This window comes from Rhinoraja longicauda, chromosome 10 (genome assembly GCF_053455715.1).
Source record: "Rhinoraja longicauda isolate Sanriku21f chromosome 10, sRhiLon1.1, whole genome shotgun sequence".
NCBI lineage: Eukaryota > Metazoa > Chordata > Chondrichthyes > Rajiformes > Arhynchobatidae > Rhinoraja > Rhinoraja longicauda.
Window position 1 is genome coordinate 9566057 of NC_135962.1, and position 14150 is coordinate 9580206.

The 14150-nt window shown below is 44.8% G+C and overlaps 1 protein-coding gene across 1 annotated transcript in view; it reads right to left on the reverse strand.

The window, feature by feature from the left end:
* The window catches only part of capn3a (calpain 3a, (p94)), a 104300-nt gene that overhangs the window by 11953 nt on the left and 78197 nt on the right, over positions 1 to 14150 (reverse strand). The window contains exons 14-16 of the mRNA XM_078407089.1: positions 13646 to 13682; positions 4653 to 4730; positions 3603 to 3660 (exon numbers count right to left, since the gene is read on the reverse strand). Coding sequence (XP_078263215.1) covers positions 3603 to 3660; positions 4653 to 4730; positions 13646 to 13682 — 173 coding nt within the window. The remainder of the gene's footprint in view (positions 1 to 3602; positions 3661 to 4652; positions 4731 to 13645; positions 13683 to 14150) is intronic.

Sequence of the window (14150 nt, forward strand, 5' to 3'; positions counted from 1 at the left end):
ATTGTTAGCTGTGGAAAAGGCGATAATGAGTAGAGACAAACAGAGAAACTGAGCAGGACAACAGTGACTCTAGTAGGACAATGAAGGTGGGGGAGTGTGGGAGAGAGAGAGAATGCAAGGGTTACTTTGATTGCTGAAGCTGGAGTCACTCAACCAGTCAGGGTGGAGCATTTCCTTGACGATCATTGCTGGTATTAATTTGTTCTTTTCGTACCTTTTCAAACCTCTCGTTTCACTCTCCCCTGACTCTCATCGAGAGACTAATCAAGAAGCACATCTGTGCCCTCCTTCCTCGCAACATGGACCCACTACAGTTCGCATACCGTCCGAACAGGTCCATGGATGATGCGGTCTCCCAGGTTCTGCACACCGCTCTCTCTCATCTGGACAGCCAGGGGGGCTATGTGAGGATGCTGTTCATTGACTTTAGTTCAGCTTTCAACACAATAGTCCCCAGCAGACTGGCTGAGAAGCTGCTGGAACTGGGGCTTAGCACCCCTCTGTGTGCCTGGGTCCTGGACTTTCTCACCGCCAGGCCCCAAGTGGTCAGGATGGGGGAACACACATCTAGCCCCCTCACCCTGAACAGAGGATCCCCCCAGGGTTGCGTCCTTAGCCCCCTACTGTACTCCCTGTACACACATGACTGTGTGGCCAGGTTCAGCTCAAACTCCATCATCAAGTTTGCTGATGACACTGTGGTAGTGGGCCGGATCTCCGACAACGAAGAGAAGGCCTACCGGGAGGAGGTGGCTGATCCGGCACTCTGGTGTCAGGACAATAGCCTCCTCTTGAATGTCAAAAAAACTAAGGAGCTGATTGTGGACTTTAGAAGGGCTCAACATCCAAGGACGTACACGTCACTGGAGATAAATGGGTCTACTGTGGATAGGGTGAGCAGTGAGCAGCCGCACTGGTGGGCAAGGCAAAGCAGCGCCTTTACCACCTTAGACAGCTGAGGAAATTCAGAGTGTCTCTGAGGATCCTTCATTGCTTCTACTCTGGGGCTGTAGAGTGCATCCTGTCCGGCAACATTACAGTCTGGTTTGGGAACAGCTCTGCCCAGGACAGGATGGCCCTGCAGAGAGTAGTGCGTTCGGCAGAACGCACCATGGGAACTACACTCGCCCCCCTGCAGGACCTATACATCAGGAGGTGTAGATCAAGAGCAAGCAAGATTATGAGGGACCCCTGCCACCCCAGCAACGGACTGTTCCAGATGCTACGGTCAGGCAAGCGCCTCCGCTGTCACGCTGTGAAAACGGAGAGGATGAGACGGAGTTTCTTCCCACAGGCCATCAGGACTGTTAACTTTTATAACTCCAGGGACTAAATTTTGTCTTCTCTGTATTAACTTTATTTATATGCTGTAACTGTAATTCTTTTTTGTGCACAATCCGCAGGCATTGCCACTTTCATTTCACTGCACATCGTGTATGTGTATGTGACAAATAAACTTGACTTGACTTGACTTGACTTGACATTCTGAAGAAGGGTCTCGACCCGAAATGTCACATATTCGTTTTCTCCAGACTCGTTCTGCCTGACTCGTTGAGTTACTCTGGAATTTTGTGGCTATCTTCACAGTAACCTGAAGCTCCCTTGCTTATGAAGAACCCATTTACCTTAGATTAAAAAAATATTTAAAGATTCTGTGTCTGCTGCCATTTGGGGAATAGAGTTGCAAAGACGCACAAACTTGAGTAAAAAAATAATGCCTCATCTCTGCCTGAAATGGATCACCTTTATTTTTAAACAGTGATTCTTAGTCCAGATTCTTTCAAAAACAAACATCCTCTCCATTTCCACCTGCCAAGTGCCCTTGGGATTTATTTGTGCCAATCAAGACCCTTCTAACACTAAATTCCAGAGGAACAGCCCTAGTCTACCCAACCTTTCCTCCTAATCAACATATCACTGCAGTAACCCCCTGAACTGCTTCTAATGTGTTAAGTATCTTCCTTAAATAAAGGAACAATATTGTACACCAAGTGTGGTCTCACGAAAGCAAAACCTCCTGAGTTTGGTTGAAGTCCCCCCATGATAAACAGTAACTTTCTGTTAAATTTCCTGATTTACTTGCCACCTACATATTTGCCTTTTGTGAATCCTGCACCTGGCAGCTCTGCCATTTCTCACCATTTGGACAATACACTAAATTGTTTTTGATAAAATGGAGAATTTCACACTTTCCTGCTAAATACAGCTCTTAAGGATAGCGGAGTCAGGGGGTATGTGGAGAAGGCAGAAACGGGGTACTGATTGAGAATGATCAGCCATGATCACATTGAATGGCGGTGCTGGCTCGAAGGGCCGAATGGCCTACTCTTGCACCTATTGTCTATTGTCTACACAATTTGCCAGGTTTTTGCTCACTCACATCTATGTAAAGCCCTTGCAGCTTCAGTAGCATCTGCCTGTCTTCTTCACAACTTACTCTCCTACCTGTCTCTATACCGTTGGTAAGTTTAGCAACCATACTGTCATAAGGCTGAACTTTCTGCAACATATCACAACGTTTAAGAAACATTTGGACGGGTACATGGATAGGATAGGGTTAGAGGGATATGGGCCAAATGCAGGCAGATGCGATGAGTGTAGATGGGGTATGTAGGTCATCATGGGTAAGTTAGGCCAAAGGGCCAGTATTCCAGGCTATATGACTAACAGGCATGATTAAGCTAACTAAACATCTTCTGGAAATGTATATCTCCCTTCAACACAGCACATTACTTCTTCAAAGAATGCTAATAAAATAACCAAACACAGTATCCCTTTCATCAAACTATGCTTTTGCAAGATGACCTTTTTTTTCCCTAAGTGTCCTACTATAACATCTCCATTATTAGCTTCAAACAATTTTCCTATTTCAGGTGCCTGTAGTTTCCTGCCATCTGTTTCCCTCCCTGTTTGAATAAAGGAATTACATTTTCTACTTTTCAGTCTGGTAGAACCTTCTCCAAATTGAGAGGATTCTGGAAAATTAAAACCAAACATATAAAAAATCTTCCACCCAGTTTGAATGAACCAAGATATAGAGTGCCAGGAATGTATTTTAGAGACACCAAATAGTGGTCACTGTCATAGCATTCTCTATTGTTGCTCCAATAACCACCATGTACAGTATTTAGAACAATCTTTAACCCAACTTGGAGTGATTCTTAAATATTATTTACGATAGTAACAGGATTTAAAGAAAAAAATAACTGAGCATCAGGGATTCCATTAACCAGCAAGTTTGATCTAGAAATATCTCAATGCCATTTTCTGCTATTAGAATCGTATGTGGGTCACCTAACTGTTAGGAAGAGAGAGAGATATAATTGTCAGATTCATGGAGCAGTGGTGTCAAGCTTCCTTGACTGGTTGAAGTCAATGTTATCAGTGCAAACCCAGTTGATGTGTTGCAAGTTCTTGCTGACCTTAATCTGTATGCCTGACCCGCTGAGTTACTCCAGCATTTTGTGTCTACCTTCAATCTGTAGCCCAGTGGGTACTATCTTTTCTCTTAAAGGAATATATCACAATACAAGCATAATATAACCCTTCAAGCTATAGAGGGTTGTTGCTGAAGGGGTCCACATTTCTTAAGTAGCACTTACGTTTTTTAACAATGCGGTTGAGGATGCTCATCAGTTCAGCTGCAGAGATCTGCATGTCCTGCAGTTAAACAAAGAAAGGCCTGAGATAGTGTTGCTGACTTTGTTTGAATTTACTTTTCTGCCCATTCCAGCACCGCAGGTACACATTCTTACTCGAGCACAAAAGCATATGTCCCTCAGGGCCATCAGAACAATGAACAATGTACATTTTGTTTTGGGTGATTAATCCAGATGCAATAACCCCTTTGAGAAAACATACAAAGTGCTGGAAGAATTCAAAGGGCCAGGCAGCATCTGCAGAAGGAAATGGCCAGACAACGTTTTAGGTCGGGGCCTTTCTTTAGCAATCTTTCCTATGCTGCCTAATCCACTGAGTTCCTCCAGCATTTTGGTTTTTACTGAAGATAAGCTGGAGTAACTGTGGGACAGGCAGCATCTCTGGAGAAGGAATGGGTGACGTTTTGAGTCGAGAAGAAGCATCTCTACCCGAAACGTCACCCATACCTTCTCTCCAGAGATGCTACCTGTCCCGCTGAGTTACTCCAGCTTTTTGTGTCCATGTTCGGTTTAAACCAGCATCTGCAGTTCCTTCCTACACACTTTGTTTTTTTAATCAAGATTCCAGCATCTACAGTCTCTTGTGCTTCCACAGTAACCTCCATTGTGCCAAGAGTGGTTGTAGGACAGGCCCTTTTATTCTCCCTTGACAACAGAACACTCTGGACCATCTTTTCCACTATCATGGACTAGTTTCCTTTTTTCCTAGCTGTGTTTTGTACTATTATATTGTAATTTCCTTTTGTTTTGTTGTTGCATTTTTGCACAACCTTTCTTTAAAAAAATTGCAAAATTGTGTGTTATTTATGTATCATTTATGTTTTTGTGTGTGGATCTGCATGTGATGCTGCTGCAAACAAGAGGTTCACTGCACCTCTACTTCGCCGTGCCTGTGCTTTTGACAATAAACCCCAATTGACTTGGGAGGATTGAAATACCCCAGTAAAATATCAGAAACACTCCAACGTGCCACCAGCAGGCAGAAATACTTACTTGTCCAGCAATCTGTTTGAAAATACGGCGAAAATGCAGATCTTCCTCATTCTCCTCCCCGGCTTTTGTTGGTGAGGGCTGACCGTGGGCGAAAATAAAACCAAAGGTTATGCAGTTGGTGAGGGTTCCCTCGGCATCTCAGAACAGACATTTGCACCTAAAGCTGTTCCAGATAATGTCTGAAAGGTAAAAAGCTTGAGGACAGCAGCAGGTGGGTTTAGCAAGGGGGCACTCCCATTTACCTGACCCTGTGAACAGGCCTGTCGGGCTCAGCACATTACCAACCCTCAGCAAGGTCACGTGTGGCATGTTCCTGTGTAGCACAAGCCTCAAGCAGTCAGAAGCACGCTTTACAGTGCAAGGCTGGTTCGGTTAATAGTTCAAATAAACCTTGACCTCACCTCAATCAACTATAACTCCCTTCATTCTGTCACTTAGCCATTGACAAAACCAAGTCATTTTAGCACATTAGCTTCAGGCTACCGTCTGTGTCGATGATTTTGCTTTTCCGTAAATTATGGGATCTTAAATCTCCTTCACCACATGCAAACCCCTTCATAGATTCGCTGATATGTTTCCTATTACTGCTGCAGTACAGACTGAATCTCCTGTATTATTCAATTTTATTTTATGTTCGCACTCTGAAGGATGAAGGACACATCGTTCAAAATCCCCTTTGCTGAGCAAGCTATCAACAGAGCACCTGTTGATGGTCTGTCAGCACATCACTAAAAATCATCCTGTAATTGAGTTTGTACTTCTGATTCTCTGCTTCTCAGTTTCAACGGCAGACGCAGTTTCAGGAGTCAGATCTCACTGGTGGCACAGTCTGGGAGTCTGTCTTGTTGGTGATGCCATTGAGGGTTCTTACCTGGTCTTTTCAGCAAGGTCTCCAGAAGTCTGGTCTTGTCAGTGAGTCTGTCTGTCTGGTCCTGTTCATGAGACTGCCTAGGCACCATTCCTTACTTTCAATTTCTCTGTCTCTGTCTCTGCCAGATGTGCTCCCAAGATGAGACATCTGTGATCTGAGATGTCCTCTTTCTTCAGTAAACATGGCTTCTATCACCAGTGACTCCTTTTTGTCCCGTAGTTATGCTCTCGCTCCCCTAGGCCCCAGACAAAACAAGGGTAGAGCCCCCCTGGACTTTATCATTCACCCCACCAGCCTCTGCATCCAAAACATCAAAATCGCAAATTTCTATCACCTTCAACATGTTCCCACCACCAGTCACATTTTACCATGCCCACCCCTTTCTGCTGTCCAGAGACCATTCCTTTGCACCTCTTCGGTTGATTTAACCCTTCCCACCCCTCCCCAAGCACTTTCCCCTGCATCCACAGGAGAGGTAACATAGACCCTAAACCTTCTCTCTCACTTCCATCCAGCAGTCCTCCCTGGCGAGACAGGGGATCACGGGCACCTTTCCCATTCCGCTTGGATAGCTTGCAATGGTACGAACATTGAATCCTCCATTTTCAGGTAATACTCACCCCTTTCTTTTCTCTGACCCTGCCCCACCCCATTGAGCACACATTTCTCTCACCCTCTCATACCACCATAGTCACGCTGGTAATTTCCCCTCCAATGTATTCTCATTTCTATCCCAGAGTTCCCCATTTTTCTCTCCTTCCTCTGCCCCCTTCCACCATATCCATCCCTACAGCTTTACAATTCACTCCTCTTCTTTCATTATCTGACACCCTTTTGCCACTTGCTCCACCCATCTGCTAATCAAACTTGCCTCTCCTGTAACCAACTATCACTGCCCACACATTGCCCCATCCCCAGCTCTTTTCAAGGTTTCTCCCTCACTCCCCACTCCGTCATTGAAGAAGCACCCCTATCCGAAACATTGTTCTTCATTCCCTCCATAGATGCTGTCTGACCCATTGAGTTACTTCCTCCAGACTTTAGATTTTTTGTTCAAGATACCAACATCTGCAGTTTCATGTGTCTGCCTGGTGTCTGGTCTTGTCAGTGAAACTGTCTGGTGTCTAGTATTGTCAGCGAGACTGTCTGGGGATATGGTCTTGTCGGTAAGGCTGGATATCACGTCCGATGACATTGATCAAGTGTCTGGAGTGGCGATGTGATTTTAAATTGAATTTACTATTCGCCTTTTTTCCCTTCCGCATCCCAGCACTTCCCACTGCTCTGCCAGTCATTTACCTTCAGCTATATCTGGAAACACCATACTAAGCTGTCTCATGTCAAGCTCCTGAACCCTGTCAAACCTTTAGTCCATTCCCATCCAGAAGCATCTGTAGTTGGTGTGGCAGCACCTGAAGCATGGAAAGGAGGTGAGCAGAGCATTTCAATAAATGTATGCAACAGCAAGTCATGCTAGCACATGAAGAAACCTTGATCTTTTTCTTGATTTCCATTCTTTTCTCCTTCTCTTCTTTCTCAGAGTCTGCAGTGCCCTTAGCTCTATCAGAAACAAAGATGATTGGCTAGAGGAGAGAGGGAGTGGTTAGAGAAGATACTGGTGAGCGTGGAGACATGGTGTGGGTTTGACAGGTGCCTTGAAGGTACAATCCACCAATGGAATGGCCAAGTGAGCCAAAGGAGTGAGACAGACCCACTCACATTACTCTGCGCTGGGTGACTTTTTCATGGAGCCTGCGCCACTGTTGACCCTGGCATTGCTGGGTAATGGAAGAGGTATTCCACCTGCCAATACTCACCATTGTAACCGACTCTGGTGAGGGGAAAAGAGGCACCTGAGCAACAATCCAGGTATCACAGCAAAGGGAGTGGGGCGTAGTGCAGAGACGGGGCAGAATGCAAGATAGAATTCGAGTACCTTTGTTCATTTATGTTACAGACTATCTAGTGGCTTGGGAAGGGTTGTTTTTGTGCGTGGAAAGGGCTTGACAAAGTGGACATCCTGTAGGCTTTTCTTTTTTTCTGGAGCCTCTGCATTTTACAGCACCTCTCACTTCCAGAAAATTAACGCGTTTGGGAAGGAACTGTAGATGCAGATAGACACAAAATGCCTGAGTAACTCGGCGGGTCAGGCAGCATCTCTGGAGGAAAGGAATAGGTGACGTTTCAGGTCAATATGGAAGAAGGTTTCAGTCTGAAGGGTCTCCACCTTAAACGTCACCTATTCCTTTTCTCCAGAGATGTTGCCTGAACCGGTGAGTTGCTGCAGCATTTTGTGTCTATGTCCAGAGAATTGGCCCCAGGTTCTGCAGGTATTGATTTGGATCGAGAACCTCAAAACCATCAGGAAGTATTCTGTAGATTCAAAGATGCCGCATATGGGAGGAGAAGGGGCTACCATGGAAGTGTGTGTATAATGTTGGGATATGGGCAAGCCTTTAGTGTGTGTAGAGGCTCTCTGCCACCTCCTAATATACACTGACATTTACTCTCTTGTAGGACTGAAGAAACTCTATAATACCCCCCTGTATCTCCTACATTGGATCCTCCTCTGCCTGCATGATCATCTCCAAGTCTGTCTCCTTGGTCCTCACCTCAACATTGCTGACTAGCTCCCCCCACCCCAATCTCTCCACCTCCCCACCAATAACTGCAGGTATATGGCGATCCAGATTCCATTTGTAAGCCAACAGTCCCCCTCCACCTCTGCTTCAGTCCCAACGTTTCTCCTCAATCCTGGAACAGCTGACCTGAGATGATCTGTGGTTGGTAAAACTAAGACCACAATCCTGGCAGTGCCCTCATCAATGTTGCTTCGGCTCGATGTAAACCCACAGGCGCACAAGCTTACTGCCCCGATGAACCCCAACCTGAACTGCCTTCCCTTCCCTTCCCTTCCCTTCCCTTCCCTTCCCTTCCCTTCCCTTCCCTTCCCTTCCCTTCCCAACACTTTCTGGCCTGGCCCGCGCCTTCACTGTCCTTACACCTACCAAGATTTTCTCAACATATCCATGAGGCTTGTCCTCAAAACAGCTCTTAATTTCCAAATCCCTCCTCCCTACATGATATCTGCCTACCCTATCTCTACTTCCTCTTGTTATCCCCTCCCTCTATTCCACTTTCCTTGGGTAATCGTTCAGAACTCCTTCCCAGCCTTCACTCAGTTTCACAACTCAATCCCTCTGCCTACTTTTATTCCTAATGAACCTTTCTTACTAACAATGCTCTAAATATGCCTAGAATCTATTTTCTCTCTCATCTATTATCATTGTTTTTGTTATTATTGCAAACATTGTCTTCACTCTGACAAATGTTGCAATGAATTTGTGTAAATGGCAATTATGGGGGAAGAGGTTAATTGAATAAGTTTTTATAAAACTACTAAGAAGACATTTTGACGAAAGTAGTATATTATGAAGGGGAAATAGCAACCATTTAAATTGAAATGTACAGAATAATAAATGTTCCTTCAAGGAAGCATCTGTAAAATCCATTATTTGACAAGGAAAGTATGCAATTATATCCTAACAGGTGGTCCTGACCAATAATAATCAACTGGAACATTAACTAAAACAATTGAAACCAGGAACAAAGCTTTCCAAGAGAGGCATTAAACTCGACCATCCTCCAGCCACCTCAGTGAGAGAAATGCATTCAGGTTGTCCAGCCACCATGGATAAATTGACTCGGTGGTACTGAAAGCCAATAAAGACCAGTAGGATCCCAGATTCGATACCGGTACTGGCCTGGCCTGGCCTGATTTGGGCAAGGCAACACCGAGGCTTGCTAAAAATAATGTAAACTGTCCATCCTTGATCAGAGAATCAGACTAGGATTCCAATCCCCACCCTTGCATGGGTAAGTGCAAATTGAGGATAGAGTTCTCTGAACAGTTGGAGGCCTTGTTAAGTCTGATAAGCCTTTCTGCGTTGGAGGGGTCCACCGTGAGTCATACGAGCATAATCTGGCCAGGACTGCATCTGATACTACAGGACTATGTCCCACTAGGGCCAGCACAAGGGGAAAATTGTATCTGACAGGTGAGTGTAAGTTGCGTGGAAGGACACAAAATTGGTACTTGTGCTGGAGTGAGATTTGTGGATTACTATTTAGATAGTCCTTGGCATGGTATTTGAGGAATAAAGTCTTCGTTTAGCATTTTGTAAGATTGAGTTGATACAAAGAGGAGAATGGTTTTCCCACTGAGGAGTCTGGAGACCACAAGTCTGCCCCAAATTATGAACACCTGACTTATGGACACCCAGTACATACGAATAAGTGTGTGGGGGACTGGTGGGATGAATGGGGATGGATTTGCCGGCTGCTGCATGGTTACAGGTATCTTCTGACAAGGGGGTAGGGGCAATTCTGTGACTCTCGGTCCCAAGGCACAACGATCGAGGCTGGATCGAGCTAAGCAGAGCTGAGAGCACTGGGGAGATCCGTTCACTCACTTACTCAATGTCAATGAGATCGGCTGGCAGCTGGTCTTCCAGCATCTGCTCGCTCTCCCATCACAGCTCTTTCTGCGATCCTCTCTCACACACTGGTTTTGTTCATTTCTGACTTACGAACAGTTCCCAGGATCCGAACCGTTGCATTACCCGGGGATGCCTGTTGTCCGAAAGAGGGTTCTCTGAGCTTAGTGTCATGGAGAAAGGGTACTGCCAGCTCCCAAGTGGGGACAGCGACCTCTGCTGGCTGATGAGCTCTGTGCTGCCAATGACAGGAAGAAAGGTGGGAGCTTATGGTTGAGTTGCAGGAGCTGGAAACTGAGAAACGATGGGCCCATAAACAAGATAGTTGGAGAACATGTGATGCAGGTCTCCAGGGACCTTAAAAGCTGGAAAATAAGCCATTTACTCCCCTCCAGCCACTTGGTTCATAGATGGACTGAAGCCCACGAGTTCCAGGACTAGTTTATTTGACCACCATGTAGGATAAAAATGATGCACTCAAAACACGCAGATTGGCTGAGAGACACACAATCCATCCAAGAAACAGGCATAAGCCAACAAGCTTGGGTTAGTCCGCTGATTGTATACAGTAAGACACATCTTAAGCTTATGCGACAGTGCAAAATGGGTTACGGTGAAAAGGCAGACCCTTTTACATCTATCCTGGCTTTTATTTCTTACACTGTTGCGAAAAGTCATAAAGTAACTCCAATATGTCTGAAGTTTAGTGCAGGCAACCGTGGCATTCTCTATGCTGTAACCCTGAGAGATAACTCACCCAGGGAAGATACTGGGCAACAGCTGAGTAGAATCTTACTCTATGCTTTAATCTTAGGTGGGTGATAATGAGCCAGCAGCCCATTTTAAATCCTGCCTGTTATGTTTCAACACGGTGAGATATCAGAATAGGCCACTGGTTCCCTGTTTACACCATTACATAAAATCAACCCCATTAATTTTCTGGTATTTTCATATGCTCTATGGATTGGCTCCTCCTTATTTTCAAGGAGGATCCAGCTGTGATTAAGTTCACAAAAAGAACCTTTTCTCCTTGGGTTGAAATGTCAAAGAAAAGAGGAATAGGTTTAAGATGAGAGGGGCAAAGTATAAAGGAGACGAGCAGGGAACTTTTTTTTTTACATAGCTTGTGGTGGGTGCCCAGACCATGCTGCCAGGGGTGGTGATGGACATAGATGTAGCAGTGGTGTTTAAGAGACTTTTGGATAAGCACAAGGATCTGCAGGGAATGAAGGGATATGGATTATGTGCAGGGAGAGTAGATTTAAGAGGATGTTGCCAGTATTTGAGGTCCTGAGCTATTTCCGGAGACGTTGGGTAGGTTAGGACATTATTCCATGGAGTGCAGGAGGATGAGGTATGATCTAATGGAGGTGTATGAGGTGTAATAGGGTGAATCCCTAATTTATCCCAGAGAATGGGAATCACAAACCAGAAGACATCGGTTTAAGGTAAGTGGGAAAAGATTAGTAGGAACCTGAGGGGCATCTTTAGCCACCCAGAGGGTGGTGGGTATATAGAATGAGCTGCCAGAGGAGGTAGTTGAGGCAGGTACTATAACAACATTTAAAAGACACTTGGACCGTACATGGATAGCAAAGGTTGAGATGGATATGGGTCAAATGTGGACAGGTGTAGATGGGGCATCATGGTGGGCATGGGGAATTTGGCCCAAAGGGCCTGTTTCTGTGCTTTAAGAATCTATTTACTCCATTAGTTTAACTTGACATCATGTTCGGCATTGGCTTGTGCTGTACTGTACAGTTCAAGGGTCTAAATAGATAACAGGACCGAAGAAAGTTTTCCATGGATTTGAAGGGAAATCCCTTGCCTGAAGGAATTGACAAGCTGAGCTTAATCCCGAGCACATTACACCGCTATTGGCACATTCATTCCGGCTTTGTCACTGCAGAGGACGAACCCGCACCTGAATGTACCCGGTTGATGCATGCAAGTTAAAGGCATCTTTCCCACTGCATCTTCCATGCTGTCCATTCAGGTGCGCAGCATTCCCCTCAGTGTACCGGATTTGTCCAAGTGTTCTCACACCCCATGCACAGACAACAGCAGAGCTCACGCACCTTTTTCTGAGTCGACAGAAGATGATTAGGCAGAGGGGAAAGAAAGACCAGTTAGAAAGAAATGTAATAAATGTAATAACTGCAGATGCTGGTTTACCAAAGAAGACACAAAGCGCCGGAGAAACTCAGCAGCATCTCAAGAGACCACGGATAGGTGATGTTTCAGGTCAGGACCCTTCTTCAGACATTGCAGAGGGGGATAGGGGCAGGAAAGGAAGCTGCAAAAGAGGATGGGCAGGACAGAGCATGGCTGCTAATGGGTGAACAGAGGCGAGGGGGATTTGATAGGCAGATTGTTGGACAAAGGACATAGATGAAAAGACAGGTGCGTGCCCAAAATGTTAACGAATTGCAACTTTTGAAGCTCAAGGATAGAAAAGTTGCAAACTGTGAAGCCAGTGGAAGGAAAAACCTCCTCGAATGTGTTCACCTATTACCGGCCATGTTCTGTCTGCCCCTCCTCCCTTCCAGCTCTCTTTCCTGATCCTCCCCCCACCCCATGCAATCAGTCTGAAGAAGGGGCGTGACTTGAAACATCACCTATCCATGTTCTCCAGGGACAATGCCTAACCTGCTGAGTTATTCCAGCATTTTGTGCCTCTCTCCAGTTAGAAAGAACATGGAAAGTAACTGGAAGAGGACAGGGCAGATAGTTTCAGCAATATCATCAATTCTGAATACTTCTTGTGTATTTTAGGTTACGTTTTATCTTGGGTTAGTGGACAGAGAAGTGTGAATCAAACATTTAAGACTAAGCATACTTTAATTCCTGCATGGCATTGTCAATTGGCCTGCTAAAATAATAAAATCCACCTGAGGAAAATATTTCCGCTATCTTGGAAAATGTCCACTTTTTGAGAAGGATACAATCGTAATTCTTTGGACTTTACAGGTTGCTGATATACTGTATAAGGTTGCTGACCGCATGTGTTAGATCTAAAGTGTGTTAAATCTAAAGCTCATGGAAGCAAAGCAGGAAACTGGATTCTCCCACTAGTGGAAACATCACATCCACTCTATCTGAGCCTTTCATTATTCGGTAGATTCGGCTTCACTAAATGGGATTGGCCAAGTATTGGCAAATGGTGTATCCACAGCCCAGGTTAGGACTGCCTGCATCTTATGATCCACACAGTCCGGAGATGGGACATCAGTTCAGGTCCTCGTCCCCAACAATTTAATCCCCTAAATCCTTTGTAGCGAAAATTAGCATCAAGAGGGTGTGAAGATGCAGGCATATTGGGTGAATGCATTACCCCAGCAAGCAAGCAAGCTAAAACCCTCCGCCCTGGTTATTCTGTTCTACTGGCTTAACTTTGGAGGAAGCTTGGTGGCATTTCCACTCAAAACGAAAGAACAGGCAAAGCCTTAAAGGATTAGTTGTCTATAACTTCAAAAGTAAAAGGGGGGTTGAACATCAGAATGGGATCTGTCACTGAGATTATCAGAAACAGACTTTGTGTTCTTGAAAATCTTTCCTCGTTCATAAATAATATAATAAGGTTACTCAAGGGTAAAACGATAAACAGAATATAAAATGGTACTAACCTTAGGGTTGTTGTCTATGATCTGGTTCTCAGTTTCCCTGAAATCAATAAATCAGATATATATTTATTATCGGGAATAAAATATAAATTTCAAATTTCCTCCAGTTTTAAACTGTATTTCTTTTGTCCTGAGACAGGTTCTCACTACCCAATGATTTCTCAGGTTTGTAAACATGAGGTGGGCCCATTGTCAGAGCAACAACACCTACTAACATGTAGTTGAATTGGGTGTGGTTATAGTACTATGAACTATCATGGTACAAATTATACACTGAAAATGCTGGTGATATTCAGCAGGTCAGATAGCATCTGTGGAGGCACAGAAATAGTGCTAACGCTTCAAGTTGATGATCTTTCAACTTTCGCTCTCCATCGCTGCTATCTGACCTGTTTGGTGCGTCTAGCATTTTCTGATTTTTAGTTCGGATCTCCAGAAGCTGCAATTTTAAAATCAGTTCTATGCACAAGACCCTGTCAGCAGACAAGGCATTTAAAACCAGGTGATT